Source organism: Filicampus tigris, chromosome 17 (assembly GCF_054856515.1).
Source record: "Filicampus tigris isolate MCC_2025a chromosome 17, RoL_Ftig_1.0, whole genome shotgun sequence".
Taxonomy (NCBI): domain Eukaryota; kingdom Metazoa; phylum Chordata; class Actinopteri; order Syngnathiformes; family Syngnathidae; genus Filicampus; species Filicampus tigris.
The window spans coordinates 11,329,302-11,355,926 of record NC_141233.1 but is presented as its reverse complement, the minus strand read 5'-3'; the positions used below and the strand labels follow the sequence as shown (position 1 = coordinate 11,355,926).

The window sequence follows — 26,625 nt, the reverse complement described above, 5'->3', positions numbered from 1 at the left end:
CCCCCGCTGCTGCAATCAGTCAGAGGACTGCTAGTGATGTTCCTCCCCCCATCTCAGCAGTCTTCGCACACATATCATGTCAATTCCTTCGCCTTTCCCGCTTCATCTGTAAAATGGCATGAAAAGAATACTATTCTCATAGTTTAGCAGGTGTTATATCCATTTTTGGGCATCCGTCCTCAAAACTCCCACAAGCCTAATGTAGTAGTGGGTTGCACGAATAACTGCTGCCAAGCTTTAGCTAAAGGACGGGATGCATTTAGCTGTGGACAATTATGCAACAGCTATAATTAAATAAGGTGTAGAAATTGAACACGTGTAATACCTTTTTAAATATGCCATTCTGCGGGCTATATTTCAGAAACTGATTTTTTTTCTTTTTCCGTATTTATCAAGCAAAACAGATTTGTATTCTACTTTGTTTTTCATTGCTAGTTCCATTTCAATTTAGGTTCCAGACAACAAACTCATACCGCTAACTTGCTTTGGGGCTAATTAGCACAAACAATGCTGCCCACTGTGTGAGAGATTCTTAGACAAACAATTCGGCAAGGAAAAAGACAAGGTTGTAGTGATTTTCACCATTAGAACAAATCAAGGCTATTAATTTGTAAATGGGAAAGGCAAACACAGTTCCAAATTCTCCTCTATAGGCTTACATATACAATGGCCAGTGAGCCTCTTCGAGTAGAATTAAACATTTTTATTAGTGGCAAATCCTGTCCTCCAGCGCTCCCATCAGTTATATCTGCTGTATATTACCGTGTATATGTGTGTTTACCAGTAGCACCTAAATGCCCTTGGGTCCATGATGTTGGGAAATGCGCTCATTTTATTATTTGATCAATATCACTGTAACAGATTTATGTAGAGGCTTATTTTGTTTTGTTGGGAGGAAGAAGGGAGGGGGGCAAAATGTTATAAATCCTTCACTCCCTCACTTATGGCTGTGAATTAATTTTTGGGGAACAGTATCCTGAAATCCTGAAAGATAAAGAAAAAAAAAAGGTGGTTGTCATCATGGTGCAGAAGCAATTTGATTCATGACGATATACACACAAAAAAGATATTATTATAAAGTGTATTTTTACATTTGGTACACCTGCGCATTTATCCATCCATCCAATTTTTGGACTGCCTATCCCAACCAAGGTTGCAGGTGTGTTGCAATTTTTCATAGAATAACTTGGGGTGAGAGGCGGGAAACACCCTGGACTGGTCGCCAGCCAATCGCAGGGCACATCTAGACAAACAACCTCTCACACTCAGATGCTTTTGCCTTTGGGCAAATTAGAGTCTTCAATCCACCTAACATACGTAGGCCCGCATGTATTTGGAATTTGGAAGGAAGCTGGAAGCCGAGACTTGAACCCCAACGTCGTAATTGTGAGGCAGATGTGCAAACCGCCGTATTTCAACAACAACATCTTTTCAGCGTCATGCAGCTGTTTTTTTTTTTTTTTTCCTTTTTTGACACGCTCTCTGGATGGATGCTGCAAACACTGCAGAGCTGTCAGTCATTCATCTCAAGTGGGAGGCAAGCTCATTGGCTCTGTGTAGGGAAGTGACGCAGCAGGATTGTTGATTGACAGGGAGGATGAGAGAGAGAGCGCGAGAGAGGTGAGGCATTGGAGTCTGGTGGGATGATTTGGAAAGTGGAGCAGATGAGCACACAGTAGGGAAGCACGGGGAGGATAAACAGTCTCTTTAGGAGAAGCAAACAAAAGGTGGCCTGCACGAGGGAGCCTGGTGCTCCCTTGACTGTGCTCAGAATACACAAGTAGGACACATTTTTACAAAAAGGGAACAAAAACAAATGAAGATAATAACCGCGAACAGCAGAACTCAATATCCACTTCAGCGGGTACTACATTAGGTACACAGTCTAAGGACATATTAGTCAGAGCCACCCATCTTACTTGGTTATGTCAAGCCTGGTTAAAAGGGATATTGGAGCCTTTGTGAGAGTTCCTGGTTGCATCACACATCCCCACTCTTAACCTTATGGCACGACAGAAGATTAGTGTAGAGTGGCAGAGAGTGGAGGCTGAAAAAAAATAGGTAGGAGTAGTAGTAGTAGTAGTAGGAGTAGCTAGAACTGGTGTGAATTGGGGGGGAAATAAAGAATTTAAAGCGGAAGTCAACCCAAATATATTTTTTTCAAGCAGGCCCACTAGTTGAAACAAGGCATTCTGATTAATATTGCCCTTGTGGAATATGAGTTAAGCAGCAAAATCCACTCGTTTTTAACCATCTCTGGGGGGCGGCCATTTTGTCACTTCTGTCGACTGAAAATGACATCACAAGCCGGGTTTACATGGAGCCATGTATTCCGATTAGAAAGGACCCGAATGACCAATCGGAATGAAAATGTTCCATACAAACACCCCAATCGGAATAAAAAGGCCCAATCCGAGTGGAATTTCATTCGGATTCACAGGGGTGGTATATTCCTTTTGCCAATCCGAACAAGCGTCATGTAAACAGTTCAATCGGAATGGCTAGGCTGCGTCCGGTCTGCGCATGCTCTGTCTTGACCTAAATGCGTAGTGACGTTGTTGTATACGAACTTTAAAATGGCAACGTCTTACCAGAGCCCGTCCGCGACGCGAGAAAAATGCTGGTAACTTCAAGAAAAGTGTTCAAACAATTGCGAATACTGCGCTAAATAGATGAATGAACTCCATCTTGATAGGTCACGTGACGTTTACATCGATCGCCACGTGTCACGCGGCTGTTACACAGCTGATTTGATTAACACGGTGGAGCGAGTAAACGACCAATCGTAATAGATCGCAACACATGTAAAGAGAGCTCCGTTCGGAACGAAATCGTTCCCAATGACAGAAAAGTCTCCATATAAACCCACTTACAGATGCTCGGGGCTGCATATGATGTATGTATATGAAGCTAAAAGCTATTGTCCCAGCCAGATCACAAAGCATGATAGAATCGTTTTTTTGCATTTACATCTTATCACAGTTCGCCAATCAGCTCAGTTTGACTTAATCTAATTACATTAACAGAGGACTGTGGATATCTCTCCTTCAGATAACATGTCAGTGCCCCTGCAGTGTGATTTCAGATATGTGTGGTGAGATAAAGAGGCTCACGGTGTCTACGTAATCACAGACCACAACATGTTGATGTGCCTCGGTGCTGCATCGCTGACACTGTTTCGCTTTCCACGCAGGCGCCAAGGAGGTGAACGCCAGCGGCAAGACTTTCACCGTGCGCAGCTCGGTGCAGCTGCGCGTGGACAGGCGCGACGACGGAGTGGCGTACACCTGCAGAGTGGACCACGAGGCACTCTCGCAGTCGCCGCAGCAGACCACCGAAGTGCTGGAGGTCCACTGTGAGTATGAAAATATACGTTCGATGTGAGCAGACGAGCATCCCTTGTTGCATGTCTTTCATTTGACTCCATAACCTTTGTCTTAGATGCTCCTCGGGTGAAGATCGTCCACTCTCTCGCGGTCCCTCAGGAGGGTCAGTACCTAAAGCTGGACTGTGATTCCCAAGGAAACCCTTCGTAAGTCACGTGTCTTTCATAATGCAGTATTTGCAGGCAAAAGGGACGAGAGGAATAAAAATGTGAGCCAATGACGTGAAATGCCGTCAATGGGAATCCTAACGAGAAGCCATGTCAATTGCTGTCAACTACGTTTTTTTTTTCACATGAATGGGGAGACAAAAGTACAAGGGAGCTCTTATTTGATTCTTAAACTGAGAAAGTAAAAAAAACAGCCAGCATTGAATTTCTTTTGGATGAGATCACCGTTGTGTCCCAGCAATGTGTAAGCTCCTTCACATGGTGTATCCTTGGAAAAAGTATCAAAATGTTTGTCACGTTAAAAAGAGAGAAAAGATGACGGAGATTATTACATTTAGAAGTAGAAGCGATGGCAGGCACATGTACACACACCCACGCACACTATTAATTACTACTACTACTACTACTACTAAATAACATGGAAATAGTTAGTCAAATGTAAAATCGGTACTCTGGTGATTCATTGTGAATGCATTATTTTGCCTTCAAAAAGCATATTTTAATTGTTGTTTGAATTTTAAAGTGGAAAAGGACTGTTCAGACGTTTGACCTGTCACTAAAACAAAAATTATTAGCATCAAGTCACTATTGTGCACAAAATATATCTTTTCACAAGAAGCTTATTTTCTGCACTTTTTTTTTAATCCAAAATATGTGATTTGGGTGAAACAACTAAGCCATGTTTTACTACTGATTACCAAAAAAGGAATAAGTAGATACAAACATGTTTTTCTTTTGATGAACGAGGAGAGTCCAAACCTTTCATTTGTACTGCTCCAAATTGTGTGGCACTCAAAAGGTTTTCCTTTGAAAATTGCTTGCATTGAAAGAACCACAAACATGCTACCAATACTTTTCAAACTCATCTTTCAACATTGCAATATTAAAAAAAAAAAAAAATGGTTCACAGATTTGATCTTGAAAACAAAGGTTTTCACACAAAATGTTGTTTTAAACTTTGTTCACTGAAAGACTCTGCCAAAACTGTGTGCGCTGCTGATGATTGATCCTGCTTGTATTAGATTATGCAAGCATATCTAATGAAGTGTCTCTGTGTATGTATCATCTTTCCTTCTCTTTCCAGGCCAGATCCTGTGATGTGGACAAAAGACGGCGTGGAACTTTCAGACCTGGGCAGGGTGATCGTGGAGGGTCGGGAGCTGATATTTACGTCACTGAACAAGACGGACAACGGCACGTACCGCTGTGAGGCCAGCAACCACCTGGGGACCAGCAGCGCTGAATATGTACTCTACGTGTACGGTGAGTCCTGCGGAAAAGGCTTGCGCGCATGATTTTGTGTTACACAATTCTGTGCTTTTGAAAGGAAACCTTGGATTTTTGAGCCGCACTTCCACAGAGTGGTCCAGCCCGTACAGTTTAATCAAGATTTCATTACGGGGTTCGCGACAGAGTTTGAACCTGAAACAAATGAAATTCATTTAACGTGATGCGTAATGAAGGATTTCGTTTTAAATTAGATCAACCGGTGTCACAGAACAGAACCGTGTTCCACCAGCGACGAACGGATGGACAGCCAGGTTGACATATACAATCCCAATCTCATTATTTGGTAGCCTTGACCATTTGTATTTTGGTAGCCTCTCCAATAGAAATGCCTCAAAACATCCAACCTAAGTGTACTGTTTGGTGGAAATGGGCCTCAAATGATCTTCAATATAAATAATACAAGACATGTCCAATAAGCAATAAAAGCAAGCACCAAACTGAAGTGCTAGTGATTTCCGAGCCTCCCGCTGTGCACGTGTATAAGCAGTGTGAGTGATTAGTGGTAACATCGCTCACAGGGCCTCAGGTGGGACTAATACCACCAACGTATTTCTTTAAATAAACCCGCGTCCCAGATCTTCCTCATGCATGCACATCGAGAGGGAGGAGCGAGGGTGCGTGTGTGCGTGTGTGTAATTTAGTGCTGTGTTGTCTGTAATACCACCACGGAGGATAAGTCATCGCGAGCAATGCCAGAGGAAGTGGAGGATGAAGTGAATCAGTGTCAGGGAAAACAGATAGCTCGTCATCCTGTTTTCCTGTGTCTCCTTTCCGTTTGTCTCTCCGAATTAAGTCTCTGTTCCGTTTGTTTTGAGGACAGTTGTGTGTGTGTGTGTGTGAGTGAGATGAGGGACAATAAGGCTGAAACCGAATTTCCCTAAGTGGAACGATAAATATTGCTTTATTATTACGACTCACACCCAGTGGGGTGTTTGTATTTTGCAATGAGCATGATATTCAATATTCCTTGGCCAAATAATAGCGATATCTCATATGGTCCTGGCTGCCCACGGCGGTTCCACAGTAATAAGCTAGCAAGGCTGTTCAAGGACACGAGCAAGGTTGCTATCAATAGTTCATGAAGTGTCTGCTTCATGTCGCGACGTGAATGGCGACACTTGTTTTTGTTGCAAATCTTGTCAAATATGTGTCTTTTCAGCTTCAAAGAAAATCTTTGGTCGGTTGAAAGAGACAATGTATTGCTCTAAAAGTATGTTTGACAGTGATGAATGACATCACTAACTTCTACTCACCAACATGTTGAACTTTTGATTGATGAACATCTATTTTGTTGGCTTAAGCCTTCAGCTCTTAATCGAGTGTTGAGTTTGATGGTCCTATGGTAGGTTACGTTTTTACGGTAATTTGGTGGGAGAAGAAAATGTGTTGCAATTAATAATTGTTGAATTATATTGTGGCAATGTATTGTTTTCCATTTTTTTGTTTTTTTCCAGAATTCATCAAAAGGTTTTTCAATGAACACCTTCACCAAAATAAAGTCTGCATTAAAGCAGTCAGCAGCTTAGCATAGGACATCAGCCTTAACAAATATATTAGCAGTGCAACAATTAATCAACAGCTATTATGGTAATCGGTTAATTGTTTAGAAATTTCAACTTAAAATTGTCTGAATCATGTTTGTAATTTCTGCAGTTTGTGTAATCCACCATGAAAGCAAAATAATTATTTGTGTTTAATAAAAAATAAGACATTTGCAAATATGTGGATTACTTTAGAATTCAACAAACACCATTTTTGCCTTTTTTCTCACAGATCTTACAGATCAAACCAATTACTGAACCATAATCATAATAATTTTATGTTTGTGCATTTTCTGCATCGTCAAGTTGAAATAATGTTCTATTTTTTAGAAAATATATATTTTTTTTTACCCGTTTAATTGGAAAAAAAATCTACAGATGAATCGATTATTAAAATAATTGGTCGTTACTGCCGTAAAATATATTAAATAAAACGGGTACGGTTCATTTACTTGCCATTCATGAAATAAAACGGAACAGCTATGTACTCGTTTATTTTCCTCGGACTATCACTTTACCAAGTTTTGGTCCATATTTCTGGAGAGATTTAATTAGCATGCGTTATTCCATGCAGGCATTACTTGGAGTCTAACATACCTTGAAAATGTCATGAGAATGTAACAGTATAGAATAAGTGATGCCCTTAATGAAAGTGATGTTTTAAACCGACAAACTCTACACCACAGAGAAGAGCAATTGGGGCTCAGGAGGGTCAAAGAGTCCAATGGAGATTCATGACTTGTTCTTTGAAAATGGCACCCACTTTGTTCCCAGCATCCATTAGTGATTAGCACACCTTTTAGCCTTTTACAATTGCTGCCATAATTCTGAGAGAATACCATTTTAATGGTTCCTCTGCAGCAAGGAGACATTTTGACTCAGAGACACGCAGTCGAGCTGTTTTGCGATTCTCGCCGAGGCTGAAAAGTCACGGAGGCACCCAGGCCTTGCAGCGCGGCCAATTAAAAAGCCTCCACGGCGCCATAAAAACCAGAGTGACACAAACAAGGTGGCGGTGTAAGCTCATTAACTTTGTCAAACAATGCTTCGCCGCCAATCCCTTTGCCCCGTTAATATTTGACCATCGCCTTGGATGAAACACTGCGAGGAATGTCTTCGAGCCGTGACTCGAAAACAGTTGCTGTTGTTGTTGTTGTTTTATAAAGACATTACTTTCTTAAGGTTATTAAAAAAAACTTTCTTTGTAGTCAAGCAATCAAAGCAAATAGGAGTGCTTCTCGGATGTTTTGAGTTTCCTCAAAACTGTCTCGTTCAGTCGAGGGATCAACGCAGGACTTTTAAAAAAAAAACAGAGAAAGAGAGGCACTCAAAGTATTTCGAATTACTTTGAGTGCCTCGGTTTCCTTTTTTTATTTATTTTTTTTTAAACTTTTTTTTTGTATGTTTAAAGGTTGCTGCTTCCTTCATCATTGTGGCGTCAGACCACTGCTGCTCTCTCTTCCACTGGTTATCTTCACTTCCACCAACCGCATCTCTAATTCTGCAGTGCTCCAACTTTTTACACCAAGTAACACCTAAAAAAAATCATTTCACTGAGCACCATCTTAATGACCAACATTCCAATTCAATTGACCAAGTGTTCATCAAAAACAAGCCAGAGGTTTTATTCCTAAAAAGTGTTTTAAATATAATTATTAGTCAGTTCAACGTTATACAAAGGTTGAAAATGAACACTGTGCTTGAATATAGCAAAACTGGAAATGTGTTAAAAAACAACAGGTTTTAAAGATTAACTGTAAATTATGAAAAAAAAAAATGTCCCCGGGCCACTGTTAATGTAGAACCCTGGATAAGATATTTTCATTCATTATAATAGGTTTTATTGTATTTCATGTTTTTAATGTATTCAGTATTATTTTATTCAGTGATTTTTTTCCCCCCTCTAACAACGATTTAAAAAATGAATTAGCCACAAATTTAGTGACTTTGTGTGATTTTTATTAAAGACTTCTGGAAACTCTGATACTCCCTTCAGAGCAGGAAATTTAAGTTTACCCATTCATGCTGTTTTAGCAACCATTTCTAGCCAAACAAAAAGTCAATTTCCCATAATAAGTCTCCTTTAAGAATAGAAAAAATAGAATAGAATGTGTTTCATGTATTTCATTTATGATCGTTGTAGGAGTCCTGCAAACTGGGGTAAGTGGAGAAAGAAAAAAAAACAAAAAAACAAGCAACCTGCCTTACCTACTGAGCTCACCCATTGAAAGTGTGATCTCATATGGTTGCTATAGAAACAAACATGCTAGTAAAAATTGCATTTCTATGTGGTTAAAAATACTGTATCCCGAATAAAATCCCAAGATGCTTTTTGTGCAGGACAGATGTGGTCGACTAAAATTTGCCCTCCGGTCTGTATGTAAACATCCGGGATAAATGTGTCTGATAAAAACATCCACATCATGTCTGAAGCTTCTTATTCAGAGCAACATCGGATTCATCTTGTGGTCAAAATGTGAAGCAAGTGAAGATGACCTCTTGAAAGAGAGAGGGCGCCTGTGTTTTGACGTCAGGTGATAAGGTCTCTCGCAATGAAAACGCAACATCAACAACAGAATGGGATTTCTCTCGTGCATTTTTTATGCACATGAAATATGTTGGCATTTCCTTTGTTTTGCTTCGTTGCTGAATATTTTTGCCTGTTTTTAACAATCATTTTTGTTTTCCATTGCTATACCATGCCTTGCTGTAGACCCTGTCAACATTTTTAGTCCATTTGTTTCAGTTGCATTATTGTTTTCCCTTTGTGAATGTTTGTATGTCCACCATAACGCCCCCCCCACCAGAAGAACCCACCACCCTGCCTCCATCCACCACACACCCCTTCCATCCCATCCCCCCAGACTCCACTGCTCTAGTAGGCACCCACGCTTCAGACCCCACAGTCACTGGAAACCGAGGTACAGTACCACCACCTGCTTTCTTGCAACCTGCTCAACATATTGTCGCACCTCATGCTTGTCTTACGTTAACTCTCATGTACGCTATTGCCTCACACCTCACTGTCAATTTTCAAAAGTTAATCATCGTGGAAATTGACAGCCACCACCCCCCCCCCACACCCCTTAAGATGCTTCCTCTATCTTATTGTATTCCATCCGCGTGCAGCTGTTTAAAATCCAATGTCCCCTTGACATTCCTAAGACTTCAGTAGTCCCGTGCCCTGAAAGCTCAAAGAAGTAAATGTCATGTCCAACTGCAAATGCCTGCCCCCCAGAGATGACTCATCGTGACTCCTAATGCTGTGCTCAATCCAGGAACCCTTCACACTTTAAAAGAACCTTTTTTTTTTTTAAAGTAGTAACTCAAACTTTTTGAGAGTGCCGTTGATATACTCTCTCATATTAAGTTGAATGAATTGTATTATGAAGAATGGGTTGTCATTTATAAAGACCATTTGGGCATTATTGGAGGGAACGCTAAATGCTGATGTCACCATTTTTTAAAGTATCTATTATTCCCAGAAAAATTGATGACATGCAGGGTAATGATTACAGGTTTAAACATTATTATCCACTATTTATGCACTTATTATCCACTGTGTGGACTATGAAACCTCCGCTATGGCGTACGTGTTCATTACATGCGGACAGAACCTCACAAATTTTTGCCATGTGGAAAAGTTGCATGTGTGTAGAATTGCAGCCTGTCGAGCCACTGGCTTTGTTGATTCAACTTCTTTGTGAGCTCCATTCGTGCAGACATCTACTACTGCATTTCTTATCTCCTCTGGGCAGCATTAATCTGCTCTCAGTATGGCACTGACATAAAAAAAGGAATTTAGAACATCAGGAGAGAGACAATTAATCAAAAGAATTTCAAAATGTTGTTAAATTCTTGTCCAGTAATTTGGATTAAAACATTTTTTTTATGTATCTATAAACATAAAGTGGCCCCAAAAGTACCTAGTGTACATATTTTCCAATAATTGCTTTGAAATCCTATCAAATTCTTACCAAATAAGGCTAGAGCCATAAATGTTGTACTCGTAATTAATTATTTTTATACACTCAGCCAGTGCCATGTAATCCAGTGTGAAGAGGTCACGGTCATGTATCTGTGCGTTTCTTTAATCCTCTACAAGGCTGACAACATCATATTTTAGTTAACTATGTTCCAGCCCTCCATGGTGTGAAGAGCTTTTCCAAGATTGGAAGTGGTGAAAAAGTTGCTAGTGTCTATCATGGTGGCAACCAACGAGCCCAGAGACGCCAGAAGGATGTTATCACCGGATGAGAACTACTTTCACAGACTGGGGATATTGTCGAGTGATACAAAGAAGAAATGAGGGACTTTTGTTGAACCCGTCAACATAATAGAGGAGGAGTTGGCATGGCCTAGCATATCCTTCAAGTGCGGGTCAGCAAGATGTTGGAGTAATAAGGCACTAGTTGGACAAGATTTTTCCAGATTGGGGCAACTTTGTGATTATTGTTTGGCTGTCTTGGTTGGCAGACCACTTTAATGTCACTCTGATGTTCAACAAAGCACTTAGGAACTAATAGACAAAAGTTCCTGGTCCCATTTTTCCCATTAGGCTACTAGGGCTATGTTCTAAGTGTAAATTGAAGAGAAAATCCATTACGAAAAATGCATGGTTCGCATTTTTAAATGAAGTGAAATTTTACCACTGAGAATTCCCCATATTTTTTTACGAATATCACTGAGTGCTCACTCGTGTAACATTCAATGTTACAGACAAAACTTGCTCAAACAGGTTGAAAACAAGCAAAAATACCATTTTAGATAATTGCAATACAACGCACTCGCGGCGTTCTACTGCCAGTGGCTACGTAATCGCTCACTCATGGGCAGTAGAAGCTAGCGGACGCATCCAACGTTTGCCGAAAGCTAACGTCTTGAGGCTAACCCCGGTCGCTCCTATTCATATCAGCGGCGAGGAACAAGGGCAGTATGGCACAAAGTGAAGCTTCATCGCCAGATTATTATGTCCAATAATGAACAGACAACAACTTGTTGGAATATGACACTCGGCCACGGTTCATTGACGCCTAGCTAATGTTCCTTATAGACGGCTGAACGGTAAAAAAATATATACAAACCGATAGAAAGAGGGACAAATAAAAAGAAGGGCCTGTTGGGCATCTGAAATGATGGACACATCGGCGTGCATACGCACTATAGAAGGACGGATGGATGGACCGCTAAAAGGACTATGAGACAGACATGCTGGTGTACTATATGTACAAATGGAGGGAGGGAGACCAATGGACTGACGGACTGACAGATGGGTGGATAGCCCGACAGATGGAATGGCAGACGGACAGAAGGTGTGATGCACAGTATGGACGGACAAACAGAAGGATGGACGGACAGATGCCCTGAAAGAAATTAAGCGTCAGATGCTTGAAAAATATTTTCATGCTCCATGACGCAATACACGTTTACATGTACTTTTATAGCCCACATTTATTTTCCCTTCATTTCAAAAGTCAGAAAGATGTACAGTGGTACCTCTACTTACGAAATTAATTGGTTCTGGAAGAAATTTCTTAAGTAGAAAATGTTGTAAGTAGAGACGCGTTTTCCATGTAAATGCCCTAATCCTTTCCAAGCCCCCCAATATTCAGACATAAATGTTTTATAAAGCATAAAAATGCATGGAAACACGTAACAAATACATGTTACAATTAGATGATTGCACAATAAATTAGAGTTGTGCATAATGTAAAAAAACAAAGAATAGAATAAGGAATAAAAATGATGGTCGTTTATCTTTTAATTGCTGTCCTCATCGCTTTTTGCCCTCTTTGGTTCATGTTCTCTCAGAAGTGTTTTTTTGCCAACTGATTTAATAACGTGGCGACTGTCGATACATTACGGTCATATTCTTTGGCGAGATCAAACAAACACATTCCCCTTTCATACTTTTCTGTTATCTCTTGCTTTGTTTGTATGGACAAAAAAACGATTTTCTCCTTTTTTTTTTTCTTTTCCTCGTTTCTAATTCACGTAAAACTATCGGAAGACCTCATGGCCCGAGGGGCGAATGACAAGGACGCTGCATCTATCCCTCTATTTACCTATCTATCCACACACAGAGAGACTTACGGAAAAGGTCCCTCTTAGCCAATGGGATGCCAGGAAGATGCTAAGCTAGCCAATGGCAGAGCAGCTATGAGTATGTTGCGTTCAGGAAACTCCGGAGCTGCGAGTAGCAGCCCATACTGCGAGTATCACCCCATACTTTTACCTTTCATATCCTGAAATTTCTTCATAACTAGAGGCAATATTTTCCTGTTGAGGCGTTTCGAAACTTGAACATTTCGTATGAAGACACGTTTGTAAGTAGAGGTACCACTGTAAATGTAATGGATTACCATGACTGTTTTCCTGTTTCTGCGCCCACGCTACCATAACGCTTACACAGCGTCATGTCTGATATGGTGACAGGAGACGTCGCGTTTGATTGACATATCAATTTAAAACTTAGGTGCTGTGTTAAGCAATATGCAGATGAGTTCGCTGACCCTCAAAGTTGATATAACAATTTTCGTGAGATCCTCTCCGATGCCTTACTTTCTGCAGCCATTGTTCCCTCCCCAAACCTTTCCTTTCACCGTCATTGGCTTCCTTTCCACTGCACGCTACATCTCTCTAAAGGCTTCCACACAATGTTGAATATTCCCCATCAGCTTCTGATGTCTATTTGTGTTCTGCTGACACACAAGAGGGACACAGCTTCTCCATGTATCGTGAGGGAATCTCGATATCAGACTCCTTCAATGTGTCCCCAGTCGCCGAACGCTCCGCTATCTGCTTTCATGTGTCTTCTTGATTTATTACCAGCTCTTTTCACAGGCTCTGGATGAAAGCAAACATGCATGGAGCGCTTCCAGCCCCGTGATGTTTTGTCTTTTTAATAAAGTTGTCCGACTGTGCTGAAGGCGCATTGTAGGTCCGACGTTGTGCCTCGTAAGGCGGAATATTAGCATATAATGCACCTGACTATCGCCTTCATCCATACCACGCCTCACTTTTCCGCACCTTGCTCCTATTTTTCAACCCACGGCGAATAAAACAATGCAGATTATCGTGCACCAAGCTATCATTCGTCATGTGCCGTTTCTGCTAGCGCAAAAGATTATTTTAAAAATACGTTGAATGGACTTGCTCAGAAACATTGGTTTAGTGTTTAATTTATGAAGATCCGCTGATAAAGATCCCCGGGTTGGAGTCACATCTTAGAAATACTTTGTGGTATTTGCTGCCAACACAAGTAATCCAGTCTCACAGCAAGAGGTCTGTAAAAACTGAACAGACGCCACATTAAAAGTCTCGCTTCCTTTCCTCGTTGGAAAGTGCCAAACAACTGAAGTTGTAGGCCTAAAACAAAGAACGACTTCACAATAACACCAGTGCTGAATGATGATGCACAATGTGGAAGTTTCAGCGATATTTAACACTAAGACTGGCAGTCATTTATTGAGGATTTGCACACTTGCTTTACTTGCTAGTTTTATTTCGAACAGTGTGGATTATCAAAAGATTCTGTTCTTTTTTTAAATCGTATTTACTTTATCACTTTGAGAACGAAATTGTGATGTGTGGCTTTAATTTGTCCTCGGTGTCAGTTAGTCAGTAGACTATCCCAAATTCCTTTCAGAATGTACAATATTGTAACCAAGACTTTTTTCCATACAGATTATATATCTTATATACCAATATATATAAGATATGACATACATGGTTAATCTTAAAACAGCTAATATATTTTGGATCCAACTATTAGTGGTTCGGGAAACAGTGGAGTCACGTAGTGAATAGTAGCGTTTGGTGACAATGTTGCAGGAATAATAGCAAATAAATATTTAATATAGCAGACTTGATGGTTCTAATAAATAGTCTAATTTGCTCCACTGTGCCTTCTGATAGTTGTTGACCTCTGGGGTGTAGCTACAGCAAAGATAAAGATTCCTAATCTGTGGTGTATGACTCCAGACTGATGCCTGAAGTGTAGCCTGTGATTCGCTGTATTGATTAAGCGCTGGAGCGTGCGCCCGGTCAGTCTTAACGGCAATAATACGTCTTTCGCTAAGCACCAAAGGTCCGTGCAATGTCATCAAAGTGTACATAAACACATCCTCGCTCTGCACGGGCCGCTTACCTCTCTGCCGTATTCGTCTTCGCGGCTTTGCAAATTAGCTGCGACCTTGCCAAACTGAAATTTGTAATCACGCACAACAAGGCTTTCTTTGAAATATTTACTGTTCACTCCTCACAATCAGTATTCCTTTTGGCCAACCCCCGTTGCCTGATACTAGCGCTAAGAACGGGTCCTGCCTCGGAGAGTACAGCAATTATTCATGGCCCGTGTCTCTGCCTGTGGAGGAGCAGAAATAATGAAATAAAAGCACATCCACACTTAGTTATCTTCTCTCTACTTTGCACCTGAGAGGAATGAAGGATAAAAGAAGAAAAAGCTGCACTGGCGGCCTTGACATAAACAATGGCTGTATTCAAACTTGAGACATGCGGCGAAATTGTCCAAAGTGATACCAGAAAGCTGGTCGACACCTCATAGGTTACGTTACGTCAGAGTATGCGTTCAAAGCATCACAACTTACACCACAACTTTTTTATTCTCGATACGGACGGACTTGATACGCAAAGACAGGCTCACATCCATTCATGCATTTTCTACACCGCTCTTCCTGTTCAGGGTTGCAGGCTTTTTGAAGGTTCAGTAATCAAGCTTAAATAACCTTCATCCCTGCGCTTCCCCTTACGCGCGGCCAGCGGTCCACCTGTAGACTGATACTACAGAGCTAAGAGTTTAATTCATTCCGTGGCCCCGCTTGTAACCCAACGCACTCGCATTTCATCATCATTGCCCTTAAAACGAGTGGAAATGCCATTCATTCATTCCAGCCTTATCCCAAAATGCGGATGCCCAGGTGCCCCCACCTTTGCATGCCCCTGGTTGACATACAGTACAATACCAGTATCGTTATTTACCATCCCAGATAAAAGTCTCCCTCGCTAGATGAACTACCTACTTCTTTTTCAGGGAGTACAGACAGTATTTGATGGCAGGTACTGACTCTTGAGAGGTGAATTATTGGAGCAAGTTGGCAAAGTTTCTTTCTCTGCGGGCTGCGAATTGGTTGCTCCGTGTTGTCCTCTTGAAGGGTCAAAGGTGATGGGATCAATGATGGGTTGCTGCAGTGTGGCGAGACGATCTTTATCTCAAGCCCGGGTGTGTTCAGGATGCAATGTGGATTGTCTGAAGACTTGGAACAAGCGGTGCTTTAATTACCAGCATTCCTCTGGGGTCTGCTCCTTGAGGGGTTGCGCCGTCTGCATTTAAAGACGAGGGGTCTTTTCCCGACAATGAAATATTCATGACGCTCGCTCTTGATTGTGAAATCTACCTTGCAAAATAGTCTGACTTTAATAAAGGTTACAAAAGTTCTGGAAATAATGAAACCCGAAGAAGAGACCCAATTGAATGAAAGGGAAAGTTGAATTGATGGCACAGCTGCAAGAAAATAAGTTGAGTGCCGCAGTGGAATTCGCATGGATGAAGTTCCGTTCCTATTGTGGAGAAGTAAACCCAAATTTGTACGTAAGCTGTATTTAATCACTTACCCACGCTAACGTAGCAGTAATGTCGGAATCACAGTCAATATATGAGTCTTTGCCATAGATATACGGCAATCAAATAAAAACAGTGTAGTTAGAGCAGCGTCAACACAACAGGCTTTCCTGTGCCACATAATGACGTACTCCCGTCACAACCCTAACATTTCGAACGTTCATCACATTTTTGTTTTTCCTGTTAGCCATCCCTACTAACCTTTCAAAGAAAAAGCCAGGCAAACAGTTTTGTTTTTGTTTCCCAAACTTGGAGCGCGAAGGACAAAAAGTGCAGCGTGTACTCTGCAGGTACTCATGTTCAATCTGCTTTAGACGAGGGGGAAAGCTGTTGTGAAAACTTAATAAGTGAAAGGACAATTTTTATTCCTTGCAGGGATTTCGAACAGCTTTATTCCATTGCTATCGATCTAACGTTATAGAGCATGGTTAGGACGTGTGATGAGCAGAAATGACATTTTCTCGTGCGGGTGCTGCTTTGGTGGGCGACTTGTGTTGAAACCAGAAGGGTTATGTTCCAGCCGCGGCATCCTCAGAGGGCTCAAAAGAGGTTAAATATTGAAGAGCCACGACAATCCTCTGTCCGTTTTCTCCCCCACAAAACGGCGAGCGGCGCAGGGCGAATTAAAACATAATGCAAAGGTCTTTGCGCTTATTGCTGAGCCGGCTTATTGATGAGCTGTCACATTAACTAGCATTCGGGGAAGAAATATAGCAACAATTTGGAAGTTAAGTGTAGAACAGGGAGAGAGAAATCATTAGATCTCAAGGCTCATGCGATGAATTACACGTCATAAACCACCTCTATTCATTCAAACACTTGATCCGCCTTTTATTTGTTGATGAAGCTTTTATTTCTTCATTCGTCCCTCCAAAGGATGTTCAGGTTTGACGTGTCCCTCTGCGGGGTTTTCATTTCACTCGCTTAATGCTAACTGTCCCACTCATGAAGTTATGACGGAAATTGATGAAGAAGCGTCAGCGATAAAGTTGTGATCTAGTTAGCGCAGGTGCCGCGCTCATCTTATACCATTATCGCTTCTTTTGGCTGTTTCGCAGAGGTTATCGACTCCGCCAAACACGGAGCCGCCATGATAGATTGATTCTCGCATTTGGCTTAATGAATTCATATGATTAATTATCTCACTCTGATTATAACTTCATTTTCATTGTGAGAGCAGAACAGGAAAGGAGGGAGTCTGGCTGCTTGAATATTCAAGAGAGTGTCCGCGACCATGTTAGGGGCTTTATTGAATGATTAGCAGGAGTAATTTGTTTTCAGAATCTAATTAATCCTCTCACCAAGCAATAATCTGCAAGGACACACACAAAAAAACATTAAAAAAAACAGATGTGTCTCGGTAGAGACGTTTTGACTATTGCTAATGTCGCACGTGTTGCCTTTCTTCGAATGTTAGACGCTCGTCTGTCTTTGTTGTCCTTCTGCTGCAGCCCGTAGCGACTCCTCCATCTTGGCTGCAGAAGTCGATGTCAGATGAAGCGCAACCAGTCTGAGCCAAAAAGTTGGGCTTCTTTGACTTATTGAACTAGTTGAGTCCGCGGGCACTTAGGACTACTTTCTCTCTGATTACCAACTGCTGCAACATGCGCCTTCCGCATGTCAATCAGATATTAGTAGACTTTCATAGGGCAACGAACCATATTTGGTAACTTAAAATCACATGCCATGTAAAAGTTACCATAGCGTCTGTAATTTCCAGACTCTATATATATATATATATATATATATATATATATATATATATATATATATATATATATATATATATATATATATATATATATATTTGATACGTATCAAACTGTGCTTTATCGGAGGGCTACAGCTTTGAACGAAATGGCATGTTTGCAGTACTGACGAGTTCCTTCAAGTATATTGTATGTAAAATGACTACAAAAAAGTCATTGCATCATACCCTCTCGAACTGAGCCATGCAGTATAGAATCAAATAGTAAACCCATCGAGTTGAACCAAATCGAATCATTCCACTTTCAAATCGAACCATCCTTGAATCGTTTAGCGACCCATATATCGAAAACCATATTGAATTGTCTTTTGCGGAGAGATGCACACCCCTAATAAGTATATTTATTGGTTTAGTGGTACCTTCACTTAGTTTTATTCGGTTCATAACCAAGCATTTTACTAATTTCACTTGGATATAGAATCAATTTCCCTCATTGAAATATACAATGTCAGCCTCCCAAAAACATCACTATTTTCATGTTTTTAATTAATAAATTTAGGTATGCTTGATACCACTTTTTTCAGATTATGATTATTCACTCTTGAGCACTGACCAATACCGATACCAAGTACCGATACCACTTGTACTTATAACGTTTGAATTAACCTAATGACAGCTAATTGTAAGCAAAGACCTTTCCGTCTTTTTGTTGCACATGTTGCTTCACCGATGTGTCAAACGGCTGCAGTGGAGCAACAACTACTGGCAAGGAAGACTTACTCAATGTCAGATTTGTTAAAATTTCCTTTAAGTATCGGTGGCTGGTACTGGCATCCTTCACAAGTTGGTGTTTCTATTGCCTTACGATACTGGCTTTATTGTACAGACAAAGACTCAAGGGCACTCCATCTCTGTAAGCCTTTGTTTAAGGTGGTTATTAGACTTTGGAGATGCTACATTTGATGGTTGGAGGCTTAGCTGTTAAGCCTCGCCAGATGAATGCCAGCGCAGGACAATTCTGTTTGGTAAATTACTGCACTGAAGTTCTTTAGATGAAGACAGCGGATGCGCAACAGACCAACTTTGATAAAGAATGATTCCCGTTTTTAACGTAATCCCGCGAGGTGACTTTCAAACCAAACATCAGATGAGCTGCGAGGCACCTTTTAGAGATAAAAACCTCTGAAATCTTGCAAAAGTGCGTTTTATCTTGTCACTTCACGGTCATGTGAAAAATGTGCTGTTTTGCTTTCATTATTGTACTCAGTCAGCGACGTATTCATCGAGCCTTATCTCTGTAAAGGCAGGATTTTTGACACAGCTCGTTAGATTGTGCAAGTGTACACAATGTTGTGCTCAGTGTGTCAACCGTCTCTTCAAATGGTGGTCTTGGATGCTATATTTGCTCAATATCACAATAAGTTTAAGAATGCATATTGGTCAAGCTATCGCACTTCTTTAATTAATGAACCGCAAGCAGACAATGTACATGCAAACAGCACAATATGTTAGCTTGCTCGCAGGGTGTCCATTTTGGCTAATGTTAGCATTTGGTGAGCACATGGTGTACCTTCACTTAGCAAGCTGACTCTTGTGTTTAGCAAATCCAGTTAGTATATCTAAAAGGGGTTTATATCAATGGATATTTCACTGTGACAGAGTGGATATTGATTTAGAATCACTTACCCTCCAATTTACACACACTGTAGTTAGCAGAGCAGTGTGCGGGACATGAAATGAAGGAAACACATTTAAAGAGACATATTGTACTGTATTGTTTGTTATTGAGACCTCTGAGTTTCGCTATTGTGCTACATTTTCATGATGACAGAGATGAGAGCATCTATTTGAGGTGAGGTGTTTTCTTTTTTTTTTTTTTTTTTTTCAAATGGACGATGCACCCGGCAACTAACCGAGGCAAGGCGGAGGCCACCACTTTTCTACAAAGCGATTGATTCCTTCTTAAGTTTACGCCGCAATTGTATTCAAAGAAGAAATTGACGTTAGAGCGGCACCTGCGGGGTTTCGTCTGCAGTTATGCTAGCGAAGTCGCTTGTCTAGAGAGGGACAGCAAAGAGGCTGATGGCCATCAGATGAGGATTTAGCTGGCGGCTTGAGGAGGAACACTTTTGGTGGAGTCAGTGACTCACACAAGCTGTGAACGTCTTTGATTTATTCAACACGGCCGGGCGACAAGGAGAGCGCCATAAATATTGAAGGAGAAGTTTGCTCTGCTATGCTCTCGTATGAAATCGCACAGAGAAGGTATGTGCCCTTATTAAAAGATCATGTGATGTGGAGCCATGGAGATCTAAGGTGCTTCCATTCAGGGTTTCTTTCTTTTCGTTTTCCTTCTTTCATTTTTTTCACACTTTGAGCCAAACATTTCAGTCCGTCCCGTCTTTGTCAATTTCTACATTTATTCCCTTTTACTATGTATTTTTTATGTCGTGGTATACAGTCTTGTACGTGCATGTTCCTCCCAATTCCCAAACAACCTTCAAAGCAATTTAATTTCAAAACAAGAATTGTCTTGCTTTTGACATCTGCATGACATAATACAACGCAAGGGACACACACGATATTGATTTCAAAGCTTATCGAACCCACGGTGTGACATTTAGCAGATGGTTGTACTTTGACAGGTCCCTGTGATGATCTAAAAAGGGAATTTTTATGTCTGGGATCAAGTCTGGAATATTGCATTGTGGTAAAATGTGCAATATTCTCCAAGTGATTCAGCAGCTACGTGTTTTATATGCGTCAAGCGGCGGGACTCAAAGGCCACAGTGACATGCTCATGTGTGGGGGTGTCTGGGTGTGTGTGCACTCTAAAAAGTCCTCACTGTCGTGCCACAATGAGGTACAGAGACAGCCATGGGGGGGAACATTGCTTCCCTCCTTGCTTCACTGACCATGCAGAACTTTAGCACAGTGAAACCCTGCTAAGTGCCTGTGTGTGTGCTCACCCTTGTGTGTGTTTGTGTGTGTGTGTGGGGGGGGGGGGGGGGGGCGGGGGGTCGGTGTGCGTGTGTGTGTCATTGCGGGCCTTTGTTTGTCCGCTGGGAGGCGGTGAAGTGTGAAGGCCTGGTCATTCACACCACGCCGGCTTATGGAGCGCATGCAAGCCAGCTGTTCAATTGGGCCACATGGGAAGTGGATAAGAAAAGAAAAGCGACAGGGATGTATGTTTAAATTGTCGACGGATATTTTTGATAGCACCTTTTTTTCCGCCATGATGAAAAAAAAAATCTTCATGCCATTGGCATTTATGATGTAAATGTCAATCCGCATTGTAATACGTTCATTGTAATTAAATGCATGTTTATGCAACAGGTGGCAGCCTAGCATTTGCCTATTCATAATTTTTGGGAGGGAACTTATCTTTCAACACTTTCTAATTTTTGTGCTCAATCTTAAGTCATTTAGTGTCATCTTGGCCCAGGGAACTATGTTGAGGAAAGAGAAGGAGCTTCATTCTGTCATAGCCTTGACTATTTCAAAAAAAGTGCTTTGCCACCATCTTGTGGCATCTGTAGGCAATTGCACACCTTTTGGCTGGGTGTCAATTACATGAAGATTTTACTGATTCAGAGCACAAATAGATTCTTTTTTTTTTTTTTTTTTTTTTCACGAAACTAATGTGATGATGGACCAGTTTCACATAAAGCCATTTTGGCAAACCAGCATAGAAACACTAAGTTCCACATTTTTCTTGACCGATTCAAATCGTTCCAACATTAAACCGTTTGGCTTATCCCTACAGTTTTTTTTTCTTTTCAAAATGAAAGCCCAAAATGTCCTTTGTTTTTGATTTTATGATCTAATTTCTATTTTTTTAAACTGTTCAACTTATCATTTCAAAGTAAAAGCAAGAAGTTAAGATGTTTTCTTTTTCTTTGACCAATTTTTTGACCAATTCAAAACGTTCTAACTTTGACCTGTTCTGCTCATTCAGGGTCATTGTATCCCATTTTTCCATTCAGCCTTCTTTAGTTGCATTCTTTAGTTGAGGTTTGGTAACAAAGATGAAGCTTCCCTTTTCGCTGATGCCCTTGTTCCTCGCTGCCAGTCCTATGGTCCCGCTGGTCTGAATATTTTAATATTACCCTCGATCGGAATAGGCCAAACTAGCGACGCTAACATTCATTCACATCCACCACGCAGTTGCATGAAGACCATCACCCTTTTTGTCGTCGGCCATGTTGCTGTCCCATGAAATGTTGTTGCCCTGCGACGGCGGCAGACACACGAGTCGAACGTCCTCAGTAGATTAGCCGATTTGGAAACGAGATTCCAAAACCACGACTAGCAGTTTGTCGACTTCAATCTTTAAACGTCGAATTGAAAAGTCGACTTGTCGCTTCAACCCCCAGGGAACGCTTAATGTTCTATTTATTGTACTCAAATCCATCCATTTATTTTGCGTCCCACTTGTCCTTGATGTTTGAGGTGTAATAGACTTTTGGTGGTTACACCTTTGCTGTAGTTTTTTTTGCAGGTTTTCTTCTCTTTTTTTTTTTCACGAGATGTGAGCAGCTTCATAATAAAGATCCTCAGTGCATCTTTTTCACACCTCTGTTCGGCTCGCAACAATCACCCTTTATCCTTTTTTGGATTTCCTGTGTGATGATTTATTTAGTGTACTTTTGTGACTGCGCATTTTGGGGACTCTTGTGACTCCATGGGTGGTTCCTGAATTATTCAACTCCCCTTTTTTCTGCCCGACTCCCTATGTCGTTGTCTTTTCACCTTCATTTTGCAGGCCAAATGTCTCTCTCTGTCTCCGTCGCTCTCTCTCTCTCTCTCTCTCGTCCTCTTGTTCTGAGTTGAATTATTCCATGAGAGAACCTGTGAAAGGAACGAGCACCTCAGAAACGTCAATAGAACAAGAGAAAACTGGAAAGAAAATCCCTTCATTCCTTGTTGCAGTGTTTGCTCTATCTCTTTACTGACGGTAGTGTTTCCGTCTCCCTCCTGTCCGTCCTCAGATCCCAACGCTCTGGGCCATCACGGCACGGACCACGCTTTGATCGGGGGAGTGGTGGCTGTGGTGGTCTTCGTCACCTTGTGTTTAATCATTGTTCTGGGAAGATACCTGGCCAGGCATAAAGGTAAAACCACCGGGACGCTGCCATCCATCTCTCAAAAATCACACTGACATGCAGTGGCTGCCGTGAAGGACAAAGAATAAATAAGAGGTAGAACCGGTGCGGATTGGAATCATTTAAAGGAGATGTGGGAGTGTAAAGAAATCTCTTTGGCCAAAGATGACATAGCCACATACGACTTCATCAGTGATGAACAACTTAAATGATGGAGGGGACCACAATTTCATCAGTGCTACTGGGCGGGGCACATAGGACCACACTTTTCCTAACTAGATGTACGAGTAGAATGCCATTTTAAATATGGGAAGAAAATGCTCTTATTATATTTCATTTTTCATCATGCATTTCTCAGTGCATGTATAAAAGACCCATAGTTCAATAACAAAGGGTTTGCAACAAGCACCACATACTGTGTTTTAAGAGAAGTCAACACAAAAATGTTCATGACAATAATATGTTCGATGTGCCTCCACTTGTGTAACACGGCATTCTGATTGCTATTGTGTTTGTGGAATATGAGTTAAGCAGTAAAATCTCCTCATTTTTACCCATCTCATGGGTAGCCATTTTCTCACAACTGAAAACGACATCAAAGTTGCTCAGGGCTCATATTCCACAAATGTAATATTAATCAGAATGCCTAAAAAAAAACATTCAAGGATGACACAAAACTGCTGAACAGCAAACCAACATTAAGTGCAACTAATTTTGTGCGTTTTATTTTTCTCACAAAAATCAACTCTAAAAATGTGAATATCATTGAATTTCTGTTTCTCCTGCATGACATTAAAATCTGCAAAAACATATTAAGTCAACTCAAATAATACAGGGCAGTGTAAGACATGTCTGCCATCTGGTGGTCAATGCTAATATTACAACTTAAAATTATAAAGTGGGCTATTGGTGGGGATGGGCCTGGCTTATGAATCGTGAAAATCAGTGTATAATCAATGCCCTTTCATTTTTGGTAAACCAAATTCTCCTTTCCATTTGAACTAAGGGACCCCTGCCAACATGGCCGCCACATTAACGCACTTTTAGCCTGCTCTAGTCTACTGTCAAGTCTTATCTATGATGAGGGGCCATTATTTTACATAAGCATTTAGAAAAATGTTCATTGTCCCATCTGCCAGCTTTTAAGTGTTCTGCCTTCCCTTATACAGTACATGGCTGGCATAAATAGATAAACAAAGAAAATGATTTGTGGTTAATAAGTCATAATTTTGGGATCATTTCCTCCAGCACCTAATAATCTCTTACAGAACAGTGGTTGGGAATCTTTCTACTCAAGAGAAATTCGCTCACGGTGTCCGTTTTGCTGACTCAATGCCTGTTGTACATCTACAATGTCCAGCTTTCCTCAGTTGCAACACTTTAAACCAACAACGGGGCGTCACTGAAAATCGTCCGACATGAGGCAGCTCAGCGTTCGTTCGCTTTGAAAGCGCTTTGTTTGCTTTTTCTGGTTTTCCCCAGGAACGTATTTGACAAACGAGGCCAAAGGGGCAGACGACGCGCCCGACGCCGACACGGCCATCATCAACGCCGAGGGTAACCACGCGCACGCCGAAGAAAAGAAGGAGTACTTCATCTAGACTGTAGAGGGCGCCCCCCTTGCCATCTGTCCCTCTGTGTCTTCTCCCACCCCCCCCCAACCCACCCCCCTCTCAAACCTGCGAACGAGGCAGCGCACAGACAGAGGATCCCACAGTGGTTTGCCCTCTTTTTGGCTTCATCTTCGTCTTTTTCCTAATCGTTCGGCGGCCATTTTACGCAGGCATCGCTGCTGAAGTTCACTCGTGTTTTTGGGCCCTCAACCCTGGAAATCTGTAAATCTACCATGACTGCTTCTTACACCTCCCCCATTCAGACACCTGAACACACCACCACGAGCCCTCCCACTCCCCTTACGCTCGCACATACCTCCCCTCTCCCCACACACACACAGACACACACACACACACATACACACGCACACCCACAAATCTCACATCAACACGGTGCCTAAAAATACAGACGCCATTGAACTCGTGTCAATGCCTTCATGTATCAGTCAGTAGCAATGTAAATGCTTTTGTAGATGGTCACCCGGACGGACCATCATCCCATTGCTTAGCTCACAGCATTGTGTCTTTTGATTATTATTATTTTTCAAATTTTCATGATGATCTGTGCTGTTTCGCGCCTTATACATATCTACCACACTCAATATCTTAGATGATCCCTCCTTCTTTATATAGACTTGTAATTAAAACGTCGAGCCATGTAAGATAAGAAGAAGGCTTTGTGTGGTGCTCGTGTAGCAAGGTTGCTCAGATACGTGTGTAGTTCGTAGAGTGGGGGTGTAGTGTGCTACTGTTTAGAGCTGAGAATACACACCAAAAAATTTTGCAAACGATGCTAGATGAGATATTTCATCCATTGAGAAGAATAAGACGGCATTTTCTAAATCTGCTTTACCAATCTACTTTTTGTGTATATTCCTGAACTCTGCGGCCTCTTTTGTTATCCACACGGGGGCTTCAGGTCGACTAGCTGTATAAATTGTATTTAAGTTAGGAAAATCATTTATGTCATAATGAGAAGAGAGAAGGAAAAAAAAAAAAAAAAGAAAAGAGATCCAGAGTAATGTAAAATTAGGGTATGGGTTGAAAAGAGTGCATTAGTTACATTATGTACAGGGATTTTGTGATCAATGCATTTGATTTCTGTAAAATCTGTTTTGATGTGCACTTCAACTAGCAGGTGGAGTTTTTGGTTATTTTGAATGGACCACGCAGTTTAACTTTTAAAAGAGAGAGGTATGAAAAGTGAAAGGACGTTCACAATGGCGTATTTTAGATCTACATGTAAGTTCACCTCAAACGTGCGCAGTGACACTCATGTTAATGTGAAATATTCACAGTTCCGCAGGGACGCGCTCACAAAAGTCACAATAGCATTGTGTTGCTTTCCATACAAAATCCAACTCAATTCTTGTGAGAACAGGCTCTCCTTTTGTATAATCCTGTCTTTCAATTCGCAATGACGTCGTCATTTCACCACCTGATCGAGCAGCGTGTCGCTGACATGACGCTCACTCAGTGGACTTATGTTGTTTCCCGAATGATAAAAATTGATGGACAAACAGAAAAAGCACAAGATGGAGTCAGTGTGTCCCATTTCAAACAACTCATTTGCCTTGAGTGTGCTACTTTTAATCAAATCAACAGTGGACGTGAAAACACAGGAAAATAACCCTGTATTTTTACTTTGAATGGTTTTAAACTCCCTGCTGTGTAACGTGTCTGCTAAAACGTGTTTGATTGTGAAAATTGCTATTGAATTTCAGCTCTACTGTAATCTTTTTGTATATTAGCATCTTTATCAATTGTTTTTTTTTTTTTTTACCTGTCACTGCATATACTTTGGCTAATTTTGACATTTTGTTTTGGCACAAGGCATGTAAATAATGTGTGGGAAACTAAAGTTGGTAAAAACACATGGGCAAGTTTTTGTTGGCCTCCTTTTCCTATTTAAATTATTTGAAGAGATATTTAAGAGAACAGGAAGGATGTTTCGTAACTTCATAGTGACAAGATGAGGTGTTTGTGGCTTTTTATTAGGAATGGGCATTTGATCACATTTCCTTGGTTGACGATGTGGAAAATCGATGTTTTATTTTTTTTTATAATCTCTCTGAATGTTCTGAAGTCCTGTTTCAATGCCAAGTGGAGTATTTTGCAGTGTAAGGATGTAGCTTGACCCCCCCCATCCCCCCCCCAATAGCTGACGCAATGTTT

The 26,625-nt window shown here is 41.1% G+C and overlaps 1 protein-coding gene across 4 annotated transcripts in view; it reads left to right on the top strand.

Annotated features, from left to right (window-relative positions):
* The window catches only part of cadm2a (cell adhesion molecule 2a), a 185,846-nt gene extending 159,520 nt beyond the window's left edge, over nucleotides 1-26,326 (top strand). For 2 of the 4 annotated variants that reach the window (XM_086012643.1, XM_086012646.1), the window contains 6 exons: nucleotides 3,194-3,355; nucleotides 3,442-3,532; nucleotides 4,638-4,816; nucleotides 9,192-9,305; nucleotides 22,724-22,846; nucleotides 24,320-26,326. In XM_086012643.1, coding sequence (XP_085868769.1) covers nucleotides 3,194-3,355; nucleotides 3,442-3,532; nucleotides 4,638-4,816; nucleotides 9,192-9,305; nucleotides 22,724-22,846; nucleotides 24,320-24,438 — 788 coding nt within the window. In that variant the 3' untranslated portion in view covers nucleotides 24,439-26,326. The remainder of the gene's footprint in view (nucleotides 1-3,193; nucleotides 3,356-3,441; nucleotides 3,533-4,637; nucleotides 4,817-9,191; nucleotides 9,306-22,723; nucleotides 22,847-24,319) is intronic. The other 2 variants (XM_086012644.1, XM_086012647.1) reach the window with 2 other exon arrangements.
* Nucleotides 26,327-26,625: the final 299 nt, after the last annotated feature.